The sequence below is a fragment of the Balaenoptera borealis genome (assembly GCF_965194805.1).
Source record: "Balaenoptera borealis genome assembly, chromosome: 16".
NCBI lineage: Eukaryota > Metazoa > Chordata > Mammalia > Artiodactyla > Balaenopteridae > Balaenoptera > Balaenoptera borealis.
In genome coordinates this window covers 14,400,647-14,428,333 of record NC_138872.1, presented here as the reverse complement: position 1 = coordinate 14,428,333, position 27,687 = coordinate 14,400,647, and the positions used below count along the sequence as shown (strand labels likewise).

The following is a 27,687-nucleotide window of genomic DNA, read 5'->3' as shown; positions in this document are numbered from 1 at the left end:
ACATCTAGGGCCACACCAAGAGTACCCACCAGGGATCTGTAGGGAAACAGGAGAGGTTCTTAGTCAATTATAACGAAAGAAAGAGTATAAAATGCAGCTGTTAGAAGTACAGACACTGCATTCTGGCTTTGTACTGGCTGTGTGACCTTCGGCAAGTCACCTAACCCTGCTGAGCTTCCATCTCCTCACCTGTACTACAGGGACGCTAACAGCAGCTGCCTCCCTGATTACGTGGACATTATATAGGACAATGCCTGAGAAACTCTTAGCATGGAGCCTGGCACATAAGAAGAGTGAAGCACTCAATGAAACACTTTATTTATTAGGCTCACCACCATCGCAGAGGGTCAGGCATTCGCTGTTACATGTGCACATTGGGGATCATATGGAAGTGGATTCTCTGTGAAGCTAATGAAGTTTAAGCTTCAGAGCCACTCCCAAACCCTGTACTGAATTTTGTATCTGTAAATCTGTATGCTTTTTCTTAAAGAGAGCCCCTTAAATAGTACCTGCTTCAGGCCCCATAACACTTGGACCTGCCCCTGAGGTCACAAATCTTGCTAGAGGGCAGAGCAGAGAGAAGCTTTCAGAACCCCTTGCTGAGGAGAGAGACTGTGTGTGTTTCATCACTTCTTCCCCAGAGCTCCGCCTGGGACCTCCCAGACCCATCCAGCCTTCCACCGGTGATGCTTCACAAAGCGAGGTAACTTCCTTACTCAGCCCCTCACATCAAATCTCAGAAGCTAGCATGGAGATCGCCTCATTTTATAGACAAAGAAAGGGAGACCCAAAGAAGAAAGGAGATTGGTCCAAGGTCCTGAAGTCAGCGAGTGGTCTGGGGTGGGTTAGTTTTTGAATAAGCAAACTAATCCTTACACCAGGATTTATTGTTTTTCTCTTGCATGTCAAGAAAGTCTAATTGCTTGGATAATTCCACACCAAAGAACTTGCCCTGGATCTCCTGACACCATCTCCTTCGTATCACTTCCTCACCCCCTGGGACCAAGGAGGGCTCCTTCCTCCAGGCGTCCCTCTCTGAACACCTCTCCCAGCTCCCCTGGTCTCTGCTGGTGGTGCTGGGTAATCCGCCACTAAGTTACACACTCTCTTTACTTTTACTTTTATGAACATTTACTATCTCACTGAGGGAAAATGAAACAACTTCCTGGAGGTAGAAGCCTTGTCTAATGAGCCTAGTGCCCTCCCATGATGCTGCAAATGGGTTGAGCAGAGGTGAGGGACCCAACAGGGACCTGCAGTACCATCTCCTTCCAGCTCCCATTGGTGGTGACTTTTATCATGACACTCCTGACCTCAATCTACAGCCTTTGATCTTCTAGGGATTACTTCCTTTGAGAGTCTAGAAACAGGTCATGTTCTGGATTCTGATAAGCCAGGGATTGAATCCCACTCAGCTGCTTGCTGTGTGATTGTGAGCAAGTCACTTCTCTCCGAGCCTCAGTTTTCTCCTCTGGAAAATGGGGTAAATAATCTTCCCCCTCTGAGGGGCACTTGCAGTCTGGATTAAATATGATGATGCACATAAAGCAAAGTTTAGCACTGCACCTTGCTCCCGGTAAGCGTTTATTAAACCTTGGCCGTCCCCATCATATAAGGCGCGTGGAAATAAGACCAGCCTGTGCGTTCGTAGGCACTTACTGTGCCTAAGCTTACTATCAGGCTTAGTTCTAAGAGATTTACATAGATTGCCTCATTTAATATTCACCACAACCCAGTGGATTGGCATTATCGTTTCCCCCATGTTTACAAATGAGTAAACTGAAGTTCAGGGAGGTTAAATGACTTGCCCCAGGTTACACAGCTTGGCATTCATCAAGTGTTCCTTGTGATTATCAAGTGAAATGTGCAACACAGCGCCAAGCACATAGTTAGAGCTCAATAAAAAGAAATCATTCCTGTAGAAGTGAGAAGATCCAGAAGGCTAGGTGGGACCCAGGCTCCAAGGAGCAGCTGGAAAAGGGGAACTGCGGCAAGAGGTGTTCACAGCCGTCCAAGTCAGGGTAAAGGGGGGACGGTCGAGGGGGTCTGGTGAAATCTGTCTAGACTGGGACCTCAGCGGTGTCCCGCCTCAGAGGCTCGGGAGGAGAGGGTCCTGCCTGTTGCGCGGCCGCCCAGGACGCGGAACGGGGGGCCCACAGGCAAAGGAGGCGTTACCTTGGGCGGGAGGGCGAAGACCACCGGCAGCAGCGCGAGCGGCGTGAACAGCAGCACCAGCAGCCGCCGCGCGCTCCACACCTTCTTGGCCACTGTCGCCAGCGCCGACATCTGCGCGATCGCCCCGCGGAGCGGGCCAGTCCGGGACTGCCCGCGCCTGGCCCCCCGGCTCCGGCTTATAGCCTGGGGGAGGGTTTGGGGAGGGGACTGCGCTTGGGGACCCGCCCTCTCCCTGCGCCTCCCGGAGGAAAAGGGTGGTGCCTGCTCCCCTGGGACTGGGCGAAAGAGATCCGGGAAAGTTAGGAAAAGTTCGACCCTAGAACTAAGGAACAGGACTCCAGCCCAGAAGGCAGAGTAGCCTCCGGTTTAAACCTCCTGACTTTCCAGCTATGTGGCCTGGGGCAACTGGCTGAACCCTTCCTTACTCTCCCGTGAAAAGGGCCATACTGACAACCGGAAGATGAAATCACTTACTAGTACTAAGTGGGTTCAGGTACTGGCTCTGCCACATACTAGCTGCGTGACCTTGACAACTGCCTCTGAACCTCAGTCTTCTCAACCACAAAGTGGGGGTGATGACAATAATGGTCTCTACTAGACAAGAGGTCTGCTGGCAGTTATTGCTATTGATATTGTTTTTCTTATTTTCTCCCACGGTGGGTCAGTCATCTGTGGGTTGAAGCCTGGAGGAGTCTTTTTGTTCCTCTTGGATAAATGCACAGGAGTACAATCCTGGATTGTATGGTAGTTGCACCCTTGGTTTTTTAAGAAACCGCCAAGCGATTTTCCAAAGAGTTAGCACTGTTTTACATTTCTATTAGCCATGTATGAGTGAGCCAGTTTCCCCACGTCCTTGCCAGCATTGGAGTGGTATTTTTTATTTTAGCCACTCTGATAGGGGTGTAGAGATATCTCACTGTGGTTTTAGTCTGCATTTTCTTAACAGCTAATGACGTTTAACATCTTTTCACGTGCTTCTTTGCCATCTGTATATCCTCTCTGGGGGAAATTATTTCCTCCCGTTGTTTGCCCATTTTCTCATTGGACCGTTTTTTCTGCTGTTGAGTTTTGAGAGTACTTTATATAGTCTAGATACCAGTCCTTTGACAGATACGTTGTCTGCAAAAATTTTCTCCCAGTCTATAGCTTGGCTTTTCATCCTCTTAACAGACTTTTCGAAGAGCAAACATTTGTAATTTTGGTGGAGTCAAATTTATCAAATTTTCCCTTTTTTGGATCACGCTTTTGGTGTCAAACTCTTTGCACAGCCCTAGATCCTGAAGATTTTTCTCACATTTTTTTCTAGAAGTTTGATAGTTTATAGTTTTATGTTTTATATTTAAGTCCATGAGTTAATTTTTATATCAGGTATGAGGCTTAGATTGAGGTTCTTTTTTTTTTTTTTTTTTGCCTACCATTGACCAATTGCTGCAGCTTCACTTGTTTAAGAAGTTATCTTTATTCCATTGAATTGCTTTTGCACTTTTGTCAAAAATCAGTTGGGCATATTTGGTGGATCTGTTTCTGGTTTCCCTATTCTGTTCCATTGATCTGTCTATCCCTCTACCAATACCACACAGTCTTAATGACTGTAACTGTATAATAAGTCTTGAAAATAGGGACAGTGATTCCTCCCACTTTATTCTTCTTTTTCAAAATTGTTTCAGATATTCTAGTTTCTTTGCATTTCTATGTAAATTCTTAGAATAATATTATCTATATCTACAAAAATTAAACCTGCATATCAATTTGGAGATAATTGACATCTTTACTCTGTTGGCTCTTCTAATCCATGAATGTGGTATGTCTCTCCATTTATTTAGATCTTCTTTGATTTCTTTGATCAGCATTTTATAGTTTTCAGCCTAAAAGTCCTATACATGTTTTGTTAGATTTGCACATAAGTACTGCATTTTTGAGCAATGTAAATGGTATTCTATTTTTTTCAGGATCCATATATTCACTGCTAGTATATAGAAGTAAAATTGAATTTTGTATGTTTATCTTATATCCTAAAATCTTGCTCAATTCATTAATTATTCTAGGAGATTTTTTTTTTGTGTTTTTTTTTTTGTCAAATCCTTCAGACTTCTATATAGACAATCATGTCATCTACAAATAAGAACTGGTTTATTTCTTCCTTTCAGATCTGTATGTCTTGTATTTACTTTTCTTGCCTTGTTGCACTGGCTAGAACTTCAGGCACTATGGTTGAATAAGAGTTTGAAAAAGAACATTCTTGCATGATTCACAATCTCAGGGAGAAAGTATTCAATCTTTCACTATTAACTATAATGTTAGCTGTAGGTGTTTTGTAAATGCTCCTTTCCAAATTGAGAAAGTTCCCATCTATTTTTATTTTTCTGAGAGTTTTTATCATGGATGAGTGTTGAATTTTATCACATGCTTTGGGAGGGGGCATCAATTAATATGATCAAATGATTTTTCTTCTTTAGCCTATTAATATGATGGATTACAGTGATTGGTATTCAAGTAGTGAACCAGCTTTGTATCCCTGGGGAATATGCCACTTGATCATGATGTATAATTATTTTTATATTTTGTTGAATTCTATTTGCTAATATTTTATTAAAGATTTTTACATCTATAATCTTGAGGGATATTGTCTGTAGTTTTTCTTTTTTTATTGCCTTTGTCTGGTTTTGGTATCTGGTTAATACTAGCCTCATAAATGAGCTGGGAATTGTTCCCTTCTCTTCTATTTTCTAGAAGAGATTGCATGGAATTGGTGTTAATTCTTGTTTAAGTGTTTGGTATTATTTCCCAGTGAAACCATCTAGGCCTATAGATTTTTTTTAATTTTTTGCAAAATTTTATATTTAATTTTCTTAACAGTTATAGGGCTATTTGAATTATCCACTTCATATTGAGTACATTGTGGTAGTTTATATTTTCTGAGGAGTTGGTCTGTTTCATCTAAATTGTTAAATGTTTGCATGTAGAGTTTCTAGTACTCCCTTTTGATGTCTGCAGGTTCTATAGTGATATCCTTGATTCATTCATCCACTCCTGATTCATTCATTTGGTAACTTGCATTTTTCTCTCTCTTTTTGTCAGTCTTACTAGAGATTTTTAAATTTAATCCTCTTTTCAAAGAAACAATGCTTGGAGGTTGTCTTTCTGTTTTCAATTTCATTGATTTCTAGGCTTATCTTTCTTTTTTCCATGCTTCTCACTCTTCTTTTTCTAGGACATTGAAGTGGGAGCTTAGATTATTGATTTGAGATCTTTTTCACCTTTTCAAATGTATACATTTAATGATAAAAATTCCCCCTCTCTGCACTGGTTTAGCTGTGTCTCACAAATCTTATGTGGTGTATTTTCATTATCATTCAGTTCAATGTATTTTTTATTTTCCCTTGAGATGTCTTCTTTGACCCATGGCTTATTTGGAAGTGAGGTGTTTAGTTTCTAAGTGTTTGGAGATTTTCCTATGATCTTTCTGTTACTGATTTTTAATTTGATTCCACTATGGTCAAAGAACCATATGTGAAGTTTTTGCTTCACATATTTTGTAGCTCTGTTGCTTGGCATATACACATTTAAGATTGCTAAATCTTTTAGTGTATTGACTCCTTCATTATTATATAATGTCCCTCTATGTCTCTGGGAACTTTCTTTGTTCTGAAGTCTACTTTCTTTGATATTAATATAGACACTTATGATTTCTTTTGACTACCATTTGCCATATATATTTTTTTATCCTTTTACTTTCAATACGCATATATCATTATATTTGAAGTGCGTTTCTTACAGACAGCATACAGTTGGGTCATGCTTTTAAAAACTCCACTCTGCTAGGCTCTGTCTTTTAATTAGTGTTTTTAGACCATTTACATTTAACATAATTGTTGATATATTAGGGCTTAAATCTGCCACTCTGTTTTCTATATGTTCTCTATCTATTCTCTATCTCTACCTCTATCTCTCTTATTTCTCTGTTTTCTTTTTCTTGCCTTCCTGTGGATTACTTGAATATTTTTTAGAATTCCATTTTGATTTTTATATAGTGATTTTGAGTGCATTTATTAGTATGGATTTTTTAGTGCTTATTCTAGCTATTACATTGTATGTACATAACTCAGCACAGTCTACTGGTACCAATTTCAGTAAAGTATAGATACCTTATCTCCCTTTATGTCCCTTTACTTTACCCTGTTATAGTATTATTATCTTGTATTTCCTCCTCATACATTTAGAACCACATCAGACAATGTCATAATTTTGGCCTCAACCATTAAACATAATTTAGAAAACCCAAGAGGAAAACAGTTTATTGCAGTTACCTATATTTTTGCTTGCTGTGTTCTTTCTTCCTTCCTGATATTCAAATATTCCTTTGTTTATCATTTCCTTTTGGTTTAGAGAACTTCCTTTAGTCATTCTTTTAGAGTAGGTCCAATGGCAACAAACTCTCTTAGGTTTTCTTCATCTGAGAAGGTCTTGACTTCCCCTTTGTTCCTAAAGGATATTTTCACTGAATATAGGATTCTGAGTTGACAGCTTTTTTCTTTCAGCACTTGACAAATGTTATGCCACTTTTTTCTGGACTTCATGAATTTTGGTGAGAAATTCGCTGTCATTTGAATTGTTTTTCCTCTAGAGGTAAGATGTCATTTCTCTCTCACTGCTTGCAAGGTGTTTTTGTTTGTCTTTAGTTTTCAGAAGTTTGACTATATGCCTTGGTGTAGTTTCTTTTAGTTATCTTGTTTGGAGTTAACTCAGCCTCTTGAGTCTGTAGGTTTATTCTTTTGCCAAATTTGAGACGTTTTCAGCCATTATTTCTTTGAATACTTTTATGTTCCTTCCTCTTTTTCCTCTCTTTTCAGAACTCCAATGACACAAATGTTAGACCATTTGTTATAATCCCACAGATTCTTGAGGCTCTGTTCATTTTTTCAGTCTATTTTCTCTCTGGTGTTCAGCTTATGTAATTTCTATAGTTCTATCTATAAATTTTTTAAAACTATGATTTTCTAAAAATATGAATAAGAAATAAACTAAATTCCATGGGGTCAGCACTTTTGTAACCTATCTTGGTGTAAGAGTATGCAAGAGTTTCATCCACAATGAATCTGTATATACTTGGTCTACTAGTTTTTTTATATATATATATTTATTTATTTTATTTATTTATTTTCCTTATTTTTTTTTTGGCTGTGTCGGGTCTTAGTCGCAGCACACGGGATCTCTGTTGAGGCATGTGGGATCTTTGCGTCATGGCTCACGGTCTGCTCGGGTTTCTCTCTAGTTGCAGCACGCGGACTTCTCTCTAGTTGTGGCATGCGGGTTTTCTCTCTCTAGTTGTGGCGCGCGGGCTCCAGGGCACATGAGCTTTGTAGTTTGCGGCACTGGGCTCTCTCATTGAGGCACGTGAGCTCAATAGTTGAGGCACGTGAGCTCAATAGTTGTGGCACGCGGGCTTAGTTGCCCCGTGGCACGTGGGATCTTAGTTCCCCTACCAGGGATCGAATCCACGTCCCCTGCATTGGAAGGCAGGTTCTTTACCACTGTACCACCAAGGAAGTCCCTGGTCTACTGTTTAATATGCTTGAACCACTCAGAAGAATCAGATTTACTAAAATGTATAATTGCAGTTTATACTGTTCAAGAGAATTTAATCAAATTAGTGATCTATGTCAAATGCTCAAGGAATGTTGGCTTCATATCTTATTTATTAATGAATAATAACAGCCAACATTCACTGGGTACTTACTCTGTGCCAGGCCCTGTTCTAAGAGCTTTATATGATTTAACTCACTGAACACAAAAATGACCTTATGAAGTAGATCCTAATATATTCCCATTTTGCAGAGGAGGAAACTGAGGTACAGAGAGCCTGAGCAGCTTATCCAAGGACACACAGCTATTAAGGAGGATTCAAATCCCAGTAGTCTAGCTCCAGAGTCCCCATGCCTAACCATGACATAGTAATGACTCAGAGTATATGTTTTATTAGATATGTTTCATTAGGTGTGTTTATTAGATACAAGAAATATGACTTTTACGGTGAACATTAAAGTAAATAACACCTCATCCCCTCAAATATTTGAGAGTTGTCAACAATTTGAGCATATGCACTCAAGAAGCTGTTTCCTAATACTCAGTACCATCAGATAACAAGGGCCATCAACACTCCTCTAACCATCTAACACAGTGGTTCTCAACCCTGGCTGCACTTGGAATCACCTTGGAAGCTTTAAAAATGCTGAAGCCCAGGCACTGCCCTTAGAGAGTCTGATTTAATTGTCTGGGATGTGGTCTGAACATCAGGATTTTTAAGAGCTCCCAGCAGATTCTAATGTGCAGCTGGGGTTGAGAGCCACTTTTGGAACAACTCCCCTGCTGTCCAACTCCCCACACCCCTAAAAGCTAATCCATCTTTTGTCAGATTCTGGTGGAATCATTTCCCTGATGCAAAATCTGAGTTGGCTTCTATAACTTCACATCTAGAGACTTCAGTCTGGTTCTCATGGCCCTCCTGAGTTCTACCGAAATTTTGCCACTTAATATCTCCAGGGCTCGGGCGTGGTCTGGGGTAAGTGCTCTGTCAATGTTTACTAAATGAATATTTAAATACCAGACTTGGTTTCCCTCATCAGTAAACTTGGGGCTAATCATACATACCTTTCATTACTCCTTTTATTCAATAAATATTGACTGCATGGCAACTATATACCAGGCTATGAATACAATCATGAATAAGACCAAAAATTTAAAATCTCTGCCTACCTGGAAACTTCAATTAGTTGGGGGGGGGTGGAGTTGGAGGAGACAAATGATAAACAAATGAGTAAAATGTATTATGGCGTAAAGATGAGAAGATGACAAGTGCTATGGAGGAAAATAAGGCAGGAGAGGGAGATGGCTTGTGATGGGGGAGCGGGAACACCATTTCAGATAAGGTGGTCAGGGAAGCCCTGGATGACTAGGTGACTAAGAGCCTTAAGCTAAGCAGAGACCCAAGGAAAGTGAGCGAGTGGACCCTCTGAGTATGTGAAGGAAGCATTCCAAGAGGAAGGAAAAGCCAAGTGCAATGGCTCTGAGGCAAGAGCAAGCAAGACCTGGCTTAGAGTCATCAAGGAACTGGGTACAGAGGTGTGATCAGAAGGGCAGCCAGCGCCTAGAAGACACAGGATCTTGAAAGGCTGAGTAAGGATTTTGCATTCCACCCTCAATGACAAGGGCAGCCACTGCAGGGATTTAAGCAGAGTGACAGATTCTGCTTTCATTATGTTAGTAACAGATTTACTTAGATATAACTGACATAGCATACAATTCATCCATTTAAAGCCAAGAGGTCAATAGTTTTTAGTATACTCACAAAGTTGTGCAATCATTACTATAATCGATTATAGAAATTTTTCATCATCCTAGAAAGAAACCCCACACCCATTAACAGTCTCAACCAACCCCCAATCTCCCCGCAACCTCCAAAGCCCTAGATAACCACTGATCTACTTTCTGTCTCTCTAGATTTGCCTATTCTGGACATTTTGTATAAATGGAATCATACAATATGTGGTCCTTTGTGTCTGGCTTCTTTCACTTAGCATGATTTTGTTCAAGGTTCACCCACACTGTAGCATGTATAAGTACTTCTCTCATTTTTATGGCCAAATAATGTTCCATTGTATAAATACACCACATTTTATTTATCCATGCATCACTTGATGGATATTTGAGTTGTTTCCACTTTTGGGCTATTATGATAATGCTGCTATGAACATTTGTGTGCAGGTTTTTCTGTGGACATGTCTTCAGATCTCTGAGGGAGGGACAGAAAGGAGCTGTCATTGAGACCGAATTAGATGGTGGAATATTTCTCAACACGTGAGAGGCAGACCCGTAAGGAAACACAGATCATTTTATGTTGTACTAGACAATATTTAAATAACATTTAATCCCACAGAGTGAAAGTTATTCCCTGTGTCAATTTTCTTTAACTCTTCATTACACCACAGAGAGGGTCTCGGCTGGGTGTCAGTGTCCCTTTAACACCTCATCATTGGTAACTCCTCTCTTTGTAACAGCCAAAGAAGACTTCAGGGCCAGAGACTTCAACATCTTGCTGCGACTGGACAGCACTGGTTTCTTTTTATTTTACTTATTCTTCTAATTACTTTTGACTTAGGACAAGTGATTTCTTTTTTTTTTTAACTAAAGCCCATGATTTTAAAACAATCCTCCTTTTAAGTTAAATCTATTGAAGTTTACAATGTGAAGCAACTCAAAGAAAAATACTAAGTAACCCTTAGTATGGAAAGTGCATGGTTATGGCAAAATTCCAAAAATTGGATGCAAAGATCTGAAATTTGGGAAACCAAGAGATGGCAAGAGAAAGGCCCTGGAACAGGTGCAGTGCTCACTTCCTATCCAGGTCATGCTGCCATGATTCCCGTAAACCCCTAGGGCAAGTTATTTCCCAATGGACCCTTTGCAGGCTGTGATGAAACCTTCTCCCATGTCCTTTCAAGTTGGAGACCTGACCTTGAGCCAGCCCAATAGTCGGCTTCATCAAAGGTTCTAGCCAGGTTAGTGTCAGACAGCCTTGGATGGTCGGCGAGGCCCTGCAGGGAGCACTTTGGACATTTGAGGCCTGGGTGTGGGAGGATGGGGTGCTCCAAACCGGAAAAACGAGCCCTGGGGATTTGGACCAGCTGACATCATAGAAACTCAAGTCCATTCCCCAAAGCCCAAATGGAGGCAACTGGGACCAGGGTATATTGCACCCAGTGCCCCTGGACTGGCTCCCTGTTTCTGGAACCAGCTGAGAGATTCAGAGTACAAATATCTTCTATTAGAGCAGAGGTATCAATCTGGTGACTCAAATGTAGTAATAATAATAATGATAGCATTAATAATAGCAAGCACATATACTGCACTTACAATATGTGAGGCACTGTTTGCAGCACTTTACATGTATTAATTTATTTAATCCTTATAATAATCCATTTTCATTACCTTATTGAGCCTGTCACCCCGCACTGGATGAAGCAACACTCAAATGCTGGCTGTACCACTTGCTTGTTATGCAACCCTGGGCAAGATGTTTAATTCCATTGGGCCTCAGTTTCTTTATCTGAAATGAGAACAAAAATTGTATGTAACTCATAGGGATGTTAGGAGGATTAACAGGCGAGGGTATAGCACAGTACTTGCATATAGTAAGTGTGCAACAATTGGCCATTGTTATTCTGCTTGTGGCAGATTTTCCAAGGACAGCACCAATATATATCTTCCATCCTATGTGTGCATCCCATATGCTCCTCTTACAATGTGAGTAACACTTCGCACTGAGAGTTGGGGGTGTATGTCCCCACCTCTGGAAAGTGGGTGGGGGCTTGTGATGCACCAACCAACAGAACATGGCAGAATGGATGCGATGTGATTTCCAAGGTTGAGCCATAAAGTGGGTACAGCTTCTGCCTGGTTCCCTCACTCTGTGAGACTCTCGCCCTTGAGACCCAGCTGTCATATTTGGAGTTCAAACTAAACCGGGCAGAAAAACCACATGGAGAGAAACCGAGGTTCCCAAGAGGCCGCTAGCAATAACTAACTGGCATGTGAGTGAATGAGCCTTCAGATAATTCCAGCCCCTCGCCTTTCAACTAAGGCCCCAGACGTGGTAGATCAAAGACATCCCTGGGTTGCCCTGTCCAAAGTTCTGACCCACATAATCTGCAAACATAATAAATGGTTGTTTTATGCCGTTACGTTTTGGAGCAGTTTGTCACACAGCGATAGGTAAATGTTACCACCACTATTACTTTTCTCACCTGGAGAAGAGCTTCTTATAGGAAGGAGAGTCTGCAGACATAAGGCCTCTAGCTGGTTGACTTAGAACTCTACAGGGGGCAAGGGGGCTCCAAGGCTGGACCCACTAATTAGCTCCCTGCCTTTGTTTCTTCCCCCTTTACACTGAAAAGAAAGTAGAGTGTGGGAGGGAATTCTTTTTTTTCTTTTTTTTGGTGTGTTTTATCTTTTGTGTGTGACGGGGGAGGGAATTCTTAAAGAACTTCCACAGAGGATGGTTTGACTACCATTTATTTTCATTCCCATTGGTATGCCCATTGGACAGATGAGGAACTAAGGCTAGAGAAATTAAGACATTTGTCCAAGGTCCCACGGCCAGCGCACAGTAGAGCTGAAATTCTAATGATACACATCGCTACCCCTCTTTTTAATACGCAAATAACAACCTCTGTAAAGTGTGTGTGTGTGTGTGTGTGTGTGTATATATATATATATATATATACACACACACACACACACACACACACACTGATTATACTCATCAGCTCAGTTACTAAGGGGCTTGCTATGTGCCAAGCACTGTGCTGGTCACTTACGTGAATGACTGAATCCTGCCTAATACTTCAACTCCACGTCCCACCTGCCTTCCCCTCAACCATTGAGTGCCACCCTCTCTGTGACCTTCTTCCTGCTCCTTGAACATGCCAAGTTCTTGCACTGACTGCTCCCTCTGCCTGGATCTCTCCTCCCCACTCCTTCCCCGCCATCCCTTCACAGTGACTGGTTCCCTCTCCTCACTCAGGTCTCAATTCAGACGTCACCTCCTCAGAAGGGCCTCCGTGACTACCTAATTTAATGAAACATAGCCTTCCTCAACTCTGCAACACTCCCTCTGTATAAAACCCCCTGAGTTGTTCCTTCACAGCATGATTCACCATTTGAAATTATTCCCTCCTAGATGAAGCCCCATGAGAATAAGGAGTCCAGATCCTACCGCGCCACAGTCCCAGTGCCTGGGACATAGCAGGGGTTCAATCAACTATTGAATAGCTGAACATGCTTTAAATAAAATGTATTTTATTACTATGAACATCGACCAAAATCAAGCATATCATTCGTTCAACAAATATGAATTGAGCGCATACTATGTACCAGGCATCTTTCTGGGCTATGGCAGTGATCAAATGAAGCAAAAGTCTCTGCTCTCATACAGCTTTTATTTTGGCAGCTCTATAACGAGATGCATGAGTGAAATATATAGCATATCACATGGTGTGTAGTGCTATGAAGAAACATAAAGCAGGGAGAGGGGAGAGAGCCTGAGGGGAGAGTATGGGCACCACTTTCCACTTCACCTGCACGGAAGGGACTCTCAGTGCCTCCCCCACTCCCTTCACTGAGGCCCATACCACGGTCAGCATCTTTCAGCGTGACACCTTGGTCAAGGCCTCTACAGCTCCAAGAGCAATACTGGCTTTCAAGCAAGTCCCAGCAGGTGGGCTGAGGCTGGGGCTGGGATAAGTCACCCCTTGAGATACCCTGGAGGGAGGGGGTCAAGCAACTTGACCTCTCAGGGCCTTTCCTCTCTACGGGGAAAGGGGCAGGGCCCGGACTCCCCTGGCCTGGAGCTACAACTAACTCTGGATTCTGGGCCACCCCCTAACCCCCTCTATCCCGGGCAGAGAGCGAAGGTTTACAAACATCAGGAGGCCTTTGATCGGCACCAAGCCCCCAGGGTTCTGACTGTTTTTTGTTCCAAGCTGCAGGCCAGGACCCTACTCTGCTTTGCCTCCAGCAGGGAAGACTGTGGGTAGGTGGGGGTGGTGTGTGTGTGTGTGTGTGTGTGTGTGTGTGTGAGTTTGGCATAGCGGCAGGAAGGCTCACGTGGCTCCTTGGGTTTTTTTCCAACAAGCAGGCTGGGCTTGTATGAGGGAATTCAGTTCAATTCAGTAAATGTTTACTGAGCACCCACTACCTTCCAGGCACCAATAGAGAAACAAGGGCTGAGACAGTGTAGCAAACAGGACCCTCTGCCCCCCAGAGCAGACAAGAAGCAAATGAGCAAGTGAATATAAACGGTAGCAGGTGCTCGTGAATGGGATGGCAACAAAGCTGGGGAGGTGATGGGGAGGGCTGAGGCTGGGGGTGTTAGCTTCTAAACAGGGTGCTCATGGAAGACAAAGTGGTGTTTGACAGAGACTTGAAGGAAGTGAAGGCGGTAGCCATGTGAGGATGTGTGAGGAACAGTGTGACAGGCAAAGGGAACAGCAAGTACAATGGCCCTGAGATGGGAGCATGGCTGCCTATTGGAAGAACCGGGTGGCTGACCCAAAGTGAGAAAAGGGGGTCAGAAAGATATCCCATGCTCTTGGATTGGAATTCTCTCACCTTCTGTAAGAAGCAAAATCTTCCCCAAAAGCAAACTCAGCAATTTTCTCTTGTGTCTTATTGGCCAGAAAAAGGTCACATGCCCACCCCTATATCAGGGACCAATCTGAGCTTCTCTGAGATAAAGTTATCTGCACCTAATAAATACCTGGACAAATCCAGGCTCTGTCCAAAAGGAATAAGGGGGCTGGCTTTTAGTAGGCAACAGACAATGTCTAGCACAGTCTCTACCATACAGGCTGATGACTCTAGGCAAGGTGCTTAGCATCTGTGAGCCTCAGCTTCCTCTTCTGTAAAAGGGGTAGAGCAAAGAACTATTGTTTCTGCCCTACCAGCGTCCATTTCCTGATCTTCCCATGAAACACCTTGATTTCCCTTAAGTCAGTGGTCTCAGAACAGCAGCCTCAGCAGCACCTTGGAACTTGTTAGAAATGAAAATTCTCAGCCCAGCCTGAGACCTTTTGATTCAGATAGATTAGGGTTGGGGCCAGGCAATGTGCACCTGTGTATTCTTGGCTTATAAAGTAAAGCAAATGATGCTGTATTATAATTGCCTGTTTGTTGGTCTCTAAAAATAGTAGCAATATAAATTATATAATAATAACAACAACAGCTAATTGTTACGATGTGCCAAGCACTGCAGTAGTGCTCTACGTGCATTATTTCATTAATGCTTACGGGGGCGTTGATGTGAGACCCAGTCCCTCTTCAAGGAAGGACCAATTGCCCCAGATGCAGATGTGGTCAGCAGGCAGCCTCCATCTTTCTCCCCTTCAGGAATCGAGTCACAAACAGAGTGGTCTCATCCAAGCCCAAACCCTTCCAGGGGTGGCCCGCTCATGTCTGGGTGATGTGAGATTATGAAGGCCTGGCCATCTCTGCCCAACTTGGGACATCTCTGCAGGGCCATTGTAGCTGCAGACACCCCCCTCCACCGGGCGGGGAGGCTGGCTGAGGCTGTTGTTGGGTCTGCCTCTCAGCCCCACTTCTGCCCCCGCTCTCCCTTGCTTCCTTCCCTCCCTTCCCTTCTCTGGAGGCTGACACCTTAATAAACATCCTATACGCTAAACTGCATCGCTGAGTGTGCTTCCTGGGAATTCCGACCCAGGAGAGTGCTCACAGCAGCTCCACGAGGTAGACACCACTGTTAGTCCATTTTACAGATGAGGACACTGTGGCTCAGAGGTACAGTGAGGGGGTCCCAAGCCATGCAGCTGGTGAGCAAGGAGACATGGGATGGAAGCCATCACACTTCTGAAGAGGGAAGTGGCATCCTCTGGCTTTACAAGGGTGTCTCTGGCTGCTGAGTGAGGAAGAATGCAGGGGGCTCCAGGGAAGAAGTGGGGCGTGGGGGGACAGGGAGCAGTGGGGAAACCATTGATTGCAGCGGCACTGGGATAGTGGTAGGGGGACTTCCTCGTCACTGTAGCTTCTTCAGGATCTGGCACTGAGCTGGACACAGCCAGCATGCTTGCTAAATGCCTAGTGAGTGAGAGAACGGATGACAAAATCAAGGCGGGAGGGAACTAGACGTCCCCACGTCTGGTCTGTCTTGCTCACTAGGATCCTGAGTGATAAGCATGGTGCCCACCACATCTGGACACTCAGCTAAGGTGTTGAGTGAATAAATGAACAAGTTCAAGGGAGAGAGGGAGGGAGGAAGGGAGGGAGACAGAAAGAAAAGAGGGAAGGAGAGGAAGGAGAACAAGGGAGGCGGAGGGGAGGAGGACAGAGGAGGAGGAGGAGGGGAGGAGAGAAGGGAGTGAAAGAGAGGATGGAAGGGGAGGGAAGTTTCTTTTTGACTTCTTTGCACAGAGAATGACGGTAACTTGCGACCTCTGGTGGCGAAGGAGAGCCACTCCACTGGGTTCGGGGAAAGGGGAATTCAGTCCTTTGGAGTTGCAGGGCCCTGAATTCAAGACAAAAGAGGATATACCCAGTTCCAGAAAGAGGGTTGGGGCAGGCCCTTGTAAGGACGTGGGCACTCACTGTCAGGGGCTCTGTCAGTTGGTGACGGCAGGGTTAGGACTCCGGCGAGGCAAGAGAAGCACCTGCCTAGGGCACAAACTCAAGGGGGCCCCTAAAACTCAGTTAACTGAGACAAGTATGTTAATGTGATATTTTAAAACATCAAACTGTGGCCCACAAACCAGCTGCCTGTTTTTGTAAATAAAATTGTATTGGAACCAGGATCAGGATTCAGGCTGACGTCCTCAGTTATGGCAGAGATTATAGCCCACGTGCCTCATGAGTGCAGGTGCTCCCATCTCCTCTCGGCCAGCTCAGATCATTTAATAAGAGCACGCCTATACAGGGCACTCAGGAGGCCAGGCTTGGGTAACTCCATTCTGTGGCCGGCGGACTGGCCACAATTTCCCAGGAGATGTGGCCCTGTGTCCTTTTCAGTGTTGGACACATCTGTGTCACATCACATTTCCCTGGCTCTGCCATTCATTAGCAGTGTAACCTTGGGCAAGACTGAATTTCTCTGGGCCTCAGCTGTCTCCTCTGTAAGATGGGTTAATGCACGCAAAGAACTTAGTAACTGCTCAATAAAGTTAACGGTTGTTAAAAATGTGGGCTTCAATCCCAGCTCTGTCACTTATTGTGACCCTAGGACGTCCTACTCCTCATTGCTAAGAGTGTTTCCTCATCCGTTATAACCCTTGTTATAACTGGTGGGAATTCACACGCTGCTGCTGGTGCCATTGGCTCATCGGTGCAAAGCACAGGCTGTCTGTCCCCTGTGGACTTTGAGGGATCTGGGATTGCAGAGGGTTCCTTAGCCCTCTGTGAGACACTGAACTAGGAGAAGAATGCACTGCTCCCCTAGGAAGGCTTGTTAATCCTTATTTCCCTGCCCTGGCCATGGGCTGAGTACGAAGACAGGAAATACTCCTGCTGGGATCACGTGTGAAGTGTCTCCAGTCTCCGGTGTCTCCCTCTCCCTCTTAATGCCTGCAGAGGTCATTTTTGCTTCCCCGCTGCTGCCGCCACTCCCACAGCCACTGGCCACCGTGTCACATACCCTGGTGACTGCCACACGGCTTGCGGCATGCTTGCCGACGCCTCCACCCTGGTCTACCATCATCACAGGCTCAACCTTCTCACTGTTTTCCTGCCTCCACTCTGGCCCCTTGCAGTTTATTTTTTTCTACCAATGTCATCCTTTCACAATGTAAATCAGATGTTCCTTGCTTAAAACCTCCTGAGCTGCATTAAGAATAAAAACCCAGCCTTGTTACTCGGCCCTGCGTGACCCAGCGCTTACCCACCTCTCTGATCTCATTTCCTGCTCCTCCTCCTTGCTCGGCCGCAAACAAGCCCCACCAGCCTTGCTGTCCCTCAAGAATGTTCCTCCTTCACCAACTTGGTACATGACATTCTATGCCCCATCTGCTGGTTCTCTGTCACGTCTTGCTTCCAATGTCACCTCATCGAGGCTTTCCCTGACCACTCCTCCCTCTCCCTCCACTCGAGGTCACTCAGAATATCAGCATCCTTTACAGCAGGGGTCCCCAACCCCCGGGCCTCGGATCGGGACCAGTACCAGTCCGTAGCCTGTTAGGAACCGGGCCACACAGCAGGAGGTGAGCGGCGGGCAAGTGAGTGAAGCTTCATCTGCCGCTCCCCGTTCCTCCCCTTCGCTGGCATTACCGCCTGAACCAGCGCCCCCAACCCCCCGGAAAAACTGTCTTCCACGAAACCGGTCCCTGGTGCCAAAAAGGTTGGGGACCGCTGCTTTACAGCCCTCACCACTGTCTGAAGTTGTCTTAGGTACTTAGTTTGTTTCCAGAGAGATTCCTGTCCCCTCTGTATCTCCAGTGCCTGGCACACAGCGAGCACTAGGTATCTGCTGACTTAACGGCTGCACACATGGGTCAACCATTCTCCCCACGAGGTAGAGATTAGCCATATTAGCTGTACAGTATATGAGGAAACTTGGGAATGAGCCTTCAGTCACGTTGAGAATACTCATTGAAAAAAATTATGGCCAGCTCCTGTGGCCTTGGAATTATTTGAAAATAGTGTAACATAATGCCAATACATATTATAATAATATGTGTCATATATTGAAATGCATCTCATTTCTTAAAGGATCAGTGGAGAGCATACAGGCTTTGGAGCCAGGGAAAAGTACCCCTTGCTACCTGTGACATCTTGGACAAGCTCCCCCCTTTCTGAGCCCGTTTCTCTATCGAATGGTGACAATACCTAATTTAGCGTTGTTTTAGATCCAATGCCTGACGTGTAGTAACCAAACAATGATGTCAGTTCTCTCAACCAGTCACCGCTACCCAGAAAGGGAAGTTTTCTTTCATTCCTGGGCATCTGCCATGTGCAGAGTGATAACTGTGGTGAACAACACTGACACAGTCCAAGTTGCTCCAGAATGTTCACTCCATGAGAACAATGCTTGTCCATCTTGCTCATCACTGCACCTGGTACCCAGTACAGTGCCCGCACTCAAAGTATTGACTTGCTAGTTAGAGCTTACAAGGAGTAAAGTGTTTTATTATACCCACCTCCCTCCCAACACACACACAAATTCTTTGGGGGAAGAAACTGGGCAAGGATAAGTGGGAGCTAATTCGCGGTACTTTGAATCTTAATACAGTTTTCCTGCACCTTCTCTTAAACCAGGTTTTATCAAACTTCAGTCATTTCCAAGCTACTTCACTATCTTTGCTCAATCTACTTACTGTCTTTGATATAAACTGGCTTTTTTACTTACAGAAATTAAAAGGAACTTGATACCAATCACTTGTCTTAATTAGAAGATAGCCATAAAAACACAGAGCAACAAAAAAATAAGTTGTCTTGTACAGAATTACATAAATTTCAGTTGCCTGAAAGCTATGAGCCCGCTTTTTTTAAAAAGGAGAAATTGGAGTTAAGCGGCATTTTTCATCTTTTTTTTTTTACCATAACCCTCAAAAAGAACTATATTTTACATCAAAACCTAGCACATACCATTGTCTATATACACATTTCAAACACGTTTCATAAAACAATACTTACAATACTACATGCAATGTGCTCTGATATTTTCTAATCTCTGATTCCATTTCTTTCTTAAAATGCTGGCTGTAACCCACTGTACTGGTTTCACAGGAGTCTGTCATGAACACAACAACAAAAAGCCTGGGTTAGAGGGCTGATAAAGACACACTGCCACCAGCTGAGCCTCTGTCCTGGCCTCACCAGGACTGAAAACAGAATAAGGTCCTCAGTATGTGGTTCAATGTTTTGTTACGCCATGCCCTTGACCTGAGGTGTACACGGCACAATTGCAGAGAAAGCCTGAGATTTATTCTGAATGCCCAGTTCTGCCAGACATGTCTTATGTACAGAGTAAACTCTTGAGAACAGTCAACTGCAGATGATAATGCTTAAGAAGCATGATCACAGACGGCACCTAAAAATATCCCACCGCCTTTATTTAGGTCGAATCTCATATTCATAGCATTCCTTCAAAGTTACTGTGAACAGCTTAACCGTCTGTGGTCATCACACAGAATTCTTCTACCCCACCATGGACCTCTTTCTCCCTCTCAGGCGCACCTCAGCTAATTTTTTAAGCACTGGCCTGGCCTTTTTGGAGGCGGCGGAGTAGCTCTTCAGAAAGGCTTCAAACACAGTCTCGGTGTTGGGATGGGTACTAAGGAAGGCTTTCTCTAGCACGTACAGGTCAACTCCCTTGTCTTCCGGAAGTGCTGAAACGAAACTCAGCCCGAAGTCTATGAGCACGATGTTCAGCTGTTCCAGGGGAGGTTTCAGGAGCATGTTGGACGTGGTGAGATCACCATGAATGAGGTCTTCATCGTGCATTCGAGCCAAAACCTGTCCGATTGTCTCCGCTAAGGCAAAGAGACTCTGGGGAGATTTTTCAGTCTCCATAGTGGATTTGATATAATCTCGAACAGTCACTGAGCCTTCGATTTCTTCCATGAATAAACAGTTGGAAGCATGGTCCACAAAAAAGACAACCGGGGCACATATTCCTGCAACCAAGACATAAGGGGTCATTGAATTAGATACTTCCTTTTTTTTTTTAACAGTAAGCTTAATTTTCAAAGACTGAGCCAGTTTTTTACAGTGTGTATCTGCGTATTTCGGGAAAAAGATTTAGGAATGCTGCAGAATGGTACAGCTTAACTTCTCTGAAGTTTCCCCTGCAGGACTGTGCTAAGACCACCCCATAGCTAAGGTGAGCAGAGCCAAAGCTCCCTCCTACCTTCTACCCTTTATGATTGGACTTCATTTGTCATACTTATTCGCTAAAATACAAAACAAAATAAAGAGCCAGAAGGGTAAGCACAGCCCAGTCAGAGCCGTTTCTACCTGATAAGGACACCAGCAGGAGGCCAAGCCATGTGCCGGCTTAGAGATTCATCTTTATAGAGAGGAAGGACAAGTTTAAATCCCTGCTCCCTTCCTTATTAGCTGTATAACTTTAAAGTCACATTAATTTCTCTAAGCTGCCATTTCTGCTTCTATAACATGAGATCAATACTTCCAATAATTCAATGACTTCTCTGAATTTGAAGATTCAATGAATCTTCATTGAATGTCAATCACCCTCAAGACACTTCTAGATACTGGAGACAAATCTGTTGGGATACAGCAGGAAACAAAGCAGGCACGATCCCTGCTTAACAGAACTTAGATCTTGGAGAGGGTGAAAATAGAAAATATGAACACGTGAATAACGTCGTTAAATCTGAGCAAGGGCAGTGGTGCATCTGCTTGTCCGCCACTGAATTTCCTCCAGATCTCCCTGCACCTAACAGTGTCTTGGAGTACAGCAGACATCTAAAAAATACCAATGACAGAAACAAAGGTAGGAAGTGTAAAAGTGCAAAGCCAGTGTTTTCTGGCTCAGAGGAATACGGGCTGAGAGCCTGGCTGGGTCGCTTGGGCAAGTTACTTCCCTTTGAGTCTCCGTTTCTCATCTGAGGACAAGGTTTATGGTCATGGTGCATAATGGTGTTTTAATGAAAAAATAAACAATTGAATGAAATCTAATGTTTACTGAGCGCCACAAGTCAGTCCTACGTTCAAACATAATACATGGCATACACATCTCGTCTAATGGTCACAACATCCCTATGAGATGGATATAGCTACAGTGACTTCCCTTTACATGTGAGGAAACTGAGGCTGAGGTTATATAACTTTGCTGAAAGGCTATATATGAAGCAGCGGAGTATTTGAACCCAGAGATCCTGGCTCCTGGGCAAGTACTTGCAATTACGTCTGCTTCTTAAAAGAAAAAAAAGATAATGATCGAAAATTGAGACGGTACAAATGGGGAAACAGAGGTTCAGGGCAGTTAAATGACATGCGCGACGTTGAGCATGAGTGGCAGAGCCTAGAACTGAACCAGGCGCCAGTGGCTCCGGGACAAATGCTAGTCGCTGCAAGGCCAAGCGGCTTCTGAAGAGTTAATGAACGAAAAGGATGAAAGGATGACACTTCTTAACGAAAAGCCATGCAGAAGGTACAAACGGAGAAACTGAGGCAAATCGCGGCCCCGCAGCGCAGGGGAGCCCCTTACCCGCGTCCCCAAGCCGGGCCGCCTCACCTGCGCGGCGGCAGCGGAGCAGCGCCCGGGCCTCCTGCACCGTCCGTCGCCGGCCGAGCCGCGCCTCCAGCGCCGGGTGTCGGTAGCCCTTGGGGAAGCGGTACTTCACCACGGCCGCGCGGCCCTGAAAGCGGCCGCGGAACACTCGCGCCTCGGCACCCTGCTTCACCAGCTCTAGGCCGCTTAAGAAGCGTCTGCTCCGCTCCCGGGCCGCTACCAGTGCTTCGGCCGCGGGCGCCAGCCCCTCGTTCAGCTCACTCGCAGAAGGGCCTGCCTCCGCCATGTTTGCGCCTCCTCATAGCCACTCGGAGATCCTCGGCCCTCTCCGGAAACTGTCGGCGCTGCTTCGGCTCGCTCCGGAAATCCTCGGACCTCTTCGGCCACTCGAACGCCGACACTTCCGCCTTGTGGAAGTGGTTCCTCCTCCCAACTTTTCGGCTCTGTTCGAAGCCTAATGGCCCCGCCTCCCTGCTCTTCGGCTATCTCCATAAACTCTCGGAAACTCTCGGTAAACCGCTCTTTCCACTCCTCGGCTCTTTCCGGAAGCCCTTGGTGACTCTCGCGGTCGGCTTTGTTGGCCCCTGCATCCCAGCTCTTCGGCTATTTTCGGAAAGCTTCGGTGCTTCTCGCGGAAAAACTTTTTCGGAATCTCCTCTCCTCAGGAGTCTTTCTGGATCCCGGGAAGCTGCACCCCCAGGAGTTCTCTTCTTGGAACTCCTCGTTCCTGGGCTCCTGAATTCCCCCCCAATAGGGGCTTACACTAGTCAGCGTCGGTTGTGGCTGGTGGACAATGAACCATGTGTCCGACGTCGTCTTTAGAGCTAGGATAGTAACAGCTACCGTTTGTTGAGTGCATTCAGGAGGAATAAAGTTAAATGATGAAAGCCCATTTTACAGAAAAAAAAAATAATAATTGAGAGTCAGAGAGGGTGGTGGGGATAATCAGGCTGCGGAGTTTTTCAAAGGAGACAGAACCCTAGCCGAATTGGGAGTGATTAGCAAATAAACTTTTACTGTTTATTTTATTTGCAAACCTAATACAGGCTATAACAGATTCTTACAATACACAGTTTTGTCCACAAGAAAAATTGAAGAACCCCTATCCCTGTCATCAATCTGCCCCCCCATCAACTATTGTATAAAGTTTCTTTCCAGATTTTTTTCTAATGTATATGTGTTCACTCTCACACATAGTGGAGGCAGCCTCAAGTGCCTGTCACACTGTGAGATGCAGCAACAAACATTATTTCTCTGAGTTTCAGATCCATCATCTTCAGAACGAAGATAATTAGTTTTACTTCAGCAGTAGCTTATTAAAATTAAATAAGGTATTGCTCGTGAGGGTACCTGGTGGATTGCATACATTCTTCACGTGTGCATTTTCCTTCCCCCATCACTGAGACCCTGTTTGAAATATTGAAGAAAAGCCCTTGGGTCTGAGGGTTGCTACAACTGACACCAACCCTCAGCTCCACAGTCCCTGCGTTCATTCATACACAGGGTAGGTCACCTTTTCCATCATCAGACCCTTTTTGTTGACATAATGTGGTTTCCAGCACCTTTCATCAGCCAGCATACTTAAAGCTCACCCAGAAACAATTCTATTTATAGTGCCCAGTTTCCCAGGTTTGTAGTTTCATTATCATAATTGTTAGTGTCCACATGATCATCTCCATGGTTACCAAATCTGCCTGAACCCCTCTGTATGGCTGTTAGCATAACTGACGCCATCTTGTGTCCGTACAGTTCCTGCTGTCCTTCCACTGACCCTACCTACAGCTGTTCTGCATAGTAAATCTTTTCTCTGTCATCAAGGGCTTTGTAGTTAATAGATATTGTTTAATGATCTTTAGATCCAGGTGGCCTCTATGCTCCGTTAGCCTCCAAACAATGATGAAGACCTTTGCTGACGTACTCCTGGTACCTACAGAACTAGTTACCCATTCATAACTCTTGACTTAGGAATACACTTCCTGTTTCCAAGCATGTGCCCCCATACCCTAGGTTAACTATAAAGTTGTCCCAATGGCCCCTTGAAGGTTCAGAGTGCAGCTGCAAATGCACTGGGTGGATTGCTGTCCACCAGTTCCTACCCTGTAAGTTCCCCTATAATAAACAGATCCATTGATCATATGGAGCTGCCTGCCTCATTTTTTATTCTCAAGATAACTTCTCAGTTCGGTGGGTACTTTTCGTTCCTTCCGACGTCCAACACCCTCCTTTGGAAAATCCACTGTGCAAACATATTTACAAGTCCCAGGCTTGCTATGGTCAGACTGGTTCTGGCTTCTGTGGTAGGAAACCTATTTAAAACCTTTCAGTGGCTCCTTGTTGTGCTTCAGATAAAGATCCATGAGGTCCTGCATGCGGCCCTATGTCCCTCTTTCAGACTCATCTCCCACCAAACTCCCCTCTGCTCTGTGATCTTCAAACACGTTTGCTTTCTCTCAGTCTCATTCTTGCCAGGCTCCCTCCTGCCACGGGGTCTTTGCACCTGCTATTTCCCATGTCAGAAGTGCTCTTCCCTCTCTTTGTTGCCTAGACCCATCTAGGCATCCTTCCATTCTCAGCTCAAATGTCACTTCCTCAGGGAAGCCCTCCCTGACTTCTCATAGGAGGGAAAAAACAACCTTGATAATTCCTGGTGCCCCTGTGAATCTCTCCTCTTTTGCATTGCCTTTTTGTTTGTTTGTATGACTATTTGATTAGTGGCAGGATTTAGTTCCTCACAGACTGTTAATATGAGGGCCTTAGTTCCTCCTTGGCTATTGCCTGGAGGCCGCCCTCAATTCTTGCCAGGTGGGACTCTCCATTGGGCAGTTCACAACACACAGGTGGCTTCATCAGAGTGAGTGAGTAAGAGATCAGGAGAGGGTGAGCAAGATGGAAATCTCCATCTTTTATAACCTGATCTCTAGAATAACAATCATCATTTTTTCTGTATTCTATTTGTTAGAAGTGGGTCACTAGATCCTGCCTACCCTCAAGGGAAGCCATTTTTGAAGATGCCTACCAAAATGCCCAATTAGAACTTTTCCTTTCTCATTTGGGGCAACCAGTGAAAAGGGATTCTCTATTCTCTAGGAGAGATAGAACCTGACAGCAGGCATGCAAACATCTTCCTGACTTAATGCAAGCCGTAGAAATCAGAGATCAATGACTTCATGCCCTTTTTCATCATATGATTTCTATAGGTTATCTCAAGAATGGAACAGCCCAGCCTTTTCTGTACCAGGTCTCCTGGTGACAATTCCAGATACTCATGTGAAAGAGGAATTGTCACATGGCAATGGCCAAGAGGCCTCCTTGGGCTCTTCTCCATGCCAGAAAGGCAGTAGAGTGTGATGGATGAGAGCCCAGTTTTCCCCATAAGTTTGACTTCTGGATCAGCTGTATACTAGTGTGTGTCCTTAAGCACTATTGATTTTTTTTTTAAGATTTTTTTTTTTGATGTGGACAATTTTTCAAGTCTTTATTGAATTTGTTACAACATTGCTTCTGTTTTATGTTTTGGCTTTTTGGCCACGAGGCATGTGGGATCTTAGCTCCCCGACCAGGGATCAAACCCTCACCCCCTGCATTGGAAGGGAAGTCTTAACCACTGGACCTCCAGGGAAGTCCCAGCACTATTGCTTTTATTTATTTGTTTATTATGCAAGCAAGTTACTTCACTTCCCTTTGTCTCACTCATAAAATGGGGGTAAATTTTAATAATCTCTACTCATTAGGCAGTTGTAAATACACATACGGTGCTTAAATCAATTATCCCTCAATAGTTTAAACTGTTGTTTCCGGTTATCGTTGCTGCATAACAATTTACTCCAAAACTTCAAATTTAAAACGACCATTTTATTATACTCATGGAATCTGTGGGTCAGAAATCCAGACTGGGAACAACAGGGATGGCTTGTCTCTGCTCCACAATGTCTGGGGCCTCAGCTGGAAAGATTTGCGGATTGGGAGCCAGAATCATCTGAAGGCTGGCTCTGGAGCCAGCGCTGGGAAGACTCAAAGGCTAGGACCATCCACAGGAGGATCCACACATGGCCTCTCTGTGTGCCTTGGGCTTCCTCACAGCATGGCAGGCTCAGAGTAGTCAGACTTCTTAGAGGCTCAGAGCTCCAGGTCTGTGTCCAGTGTCACAGTGACCCAGCCTCAGAAATCACACGACGCCACTCTGTGCAACCTACTGGCCAAAGCAGTTACAAGCACACCCAGATTTCAAGGGAAGGAACAAAGAATTTTGGAGCCATATTTTCCAACTGCCCCCAGCTATTAATATTTTCAGAATTGTACATGGGTCCCTTGGCTCAGAAGATCATGTCGATGCTGTCTTCTTTGCCGAGATGCTTATCTGTGTCCGTGGCACCGGATTCCTGCTGGGTGAGGATGTGGCTACTGATGCATGTGAACAAACGTGTTTACATGTGAACACGCAGGGAGAGGCCGGATAAGCCTCTGACCATGTGAGTGCTGAGCCTGCATTTGTGTTTTTGCCTGATGGTGAGAATTAGTGGGGGTGTCCCCAGCCTGGCTCCTTTCCAGAACGCCAGGCTTTTATATGGAACTGCCCATCTATTTCCACATGGATGCCTAATGAGCATCTTAAACATCACACAGCCCAAACAGAACTTCACATCTCCTTTCCCACCCCAGACTGCTCGTCTCGCCATCTGTCAGCCCTTATCAAGTCTGTCTGCGATCTGCCAACTTTTCTCCAGCCCCACTGCTATCACCTTAGTCCAAATCAACTTCACCTCTCACCTTGCAATAGCCTCCCAAGTGGTCCCCTCTTTCCACCCTTGCTCCCTATAACCTGCTAGAACTCCCCAGTTATTTCTGTGTCAGTTGGAATAAAATCCCATCCTAATCCTGGCCTCCCAAGGACTTAAACGGTCTGGGCTTTGCCAACCCCTGCCTCGGGCCCCATCTCCCTCCACCTTCCCTGTCAACCCCTGTGCTCCAGACACTATGGCTTCATTTCTGTTTTTATGCTCCCCAAGCTCCTTCCTGCAGGGCCTTTGCCTTTGGTCTCCCTTCTGTCTGGAACCTGAGGTCTCAGCTCAGAAATCCCCTCCCCAGAGCAGCCTTCCCAGAGACCCCCTCCCCAAGCCCACCCCCAGCTAAAGCAGCCACTGTGCTTGCCTAACCCAGCATTCTAGCTTTATTCTCTGCTTGGCCTTTATCACTACTAGCTGGTATTTCTCTGGTTCCTTTGGTTATTTATCTTTCTTCTTCCCCCGCCAGAAAGTAAACTCCAGAGGAACAAAATTAACTGTCTGTCTGGTTCTCCCAGCCCATCCTCCAGGCCTAGGACACTGCCTGAGCGCAGGTGGGACGTGTCCAAACCTAAGTGTCCAGTGAATGGAAGATGAATGTGGGAGAGTGAACGGCTGAAGTGGGTATGTGTGAGTCAGTGTAGATGCATGAGTATGTGTGTGTGTGTGTGTGTGTGTGTGTGTACACACACGCTGGCTGAAGAGGCCAGACTAGTGGCCTAGTCTGAGGCCAGACTAGAGGACCACAGTGATCGGGAAGTCTCCTTCCCGCGGGGAGGACAGGGAAAGACAACTTGTGGGGTCCTCCCCCCAGTGGGGATGATGGTGGGTGGGGTCCCAGCCAGGCCGGGCCAGACTGGGGACGTCCAGGGCGCACCTCTGTCCCGCCTCCAGGCACAGGGGCCCAGGGCTGGCCGACGTGGCAGCTGTGCTGCCGGCGGGCAGGCGGGGAGGGAGGGACGGAGGCTGGAGGCGGGCCGG

General features: G+C 45.2%; 2 protein-coding genes across 8 annotated transcripts in view; both read right to left on the bottom strand.

Annotated features, from left to right (window-relative positions):
• The window catches only part of SLC13A3 (solute carrier family 13 member 3), a 94,850-nt gene extending 75,389 nt beyond the window's left edge, over positions 1-19,461 (bottom strand). For 3 of the 6 annotated variants that reach the window (XM_082362825.1, XM_082362823.1, XM_082362826.1), the window contains exons 1-2: positions 19,363-19,461; positions 11,161-11,278 (exon numbers count right to left, since the gene is read on the bottom strand). Coding sequence is in view for 2 of the 6 variants with exons in the window: in XM_082362828.1 (XP_082218954.1) it covers positions 2,176-2,286 (111 nt within the window). In the remaining 4 variants the exon portion in view is untranslated. Of the gene's footprint in view, positions 1-2,175; positions 5,667-11,160; positions 11,279-19,362 lie in introns of those variants that run through there. The other 3 variants (XM_082362828.1, XM_082362822.1, XM_082362824.1) reach the window with 3 other exon arrangements.
• On the bottom strand, positions 18,835-26,790 carry TP53RK (TP53 regulating kinase). Of its 2 annotated transcripts, none has more exons than XM_082362836.1 (2): positions 21,902-26,790; positions 18,835-20,345 (listed from the first exon to the last, which is right to left on the bottom strand). In XM_082362836.1, the coding sequence occupies exons 1-2, from the start codon at positions 22,209-22,211 to the stop codon at positions 19,867-19,869; spliced, it is 789 nt and encodes a 262-aa protein (XP_082218962.1). In that variant the 5' UTR covers positions 22,212-26,790; the 3' UTR covers positions 18,835-19,866. The 2 variants fall into 2 exon arrangements, with proteins under 2 accessions (XP_082218962.1, XP_082218963.1); XM_082362837.1 differs by having other exon boundaries at positions 21,929-25,701.
• Positions 26,791-27,687: the final 897 nt, after the last annotated feature.

Coding starts and splice junctions, on each gene's coding strand:
- TP53RK (XM_082362836.1), bottom strand. CDS start 22,211: ATGGCGGAGGCAGGCCCTTCTGCGAGTGAGCTGAACGAGGGGCTGGCG. Junction 20,346..21,901: donor GGCCCGGCTTGGGGACGCGG/GTAAGGGGCTCC, acceptor TCTTGGTTGCAG/GAATATGTGCCCCGGTTGTC.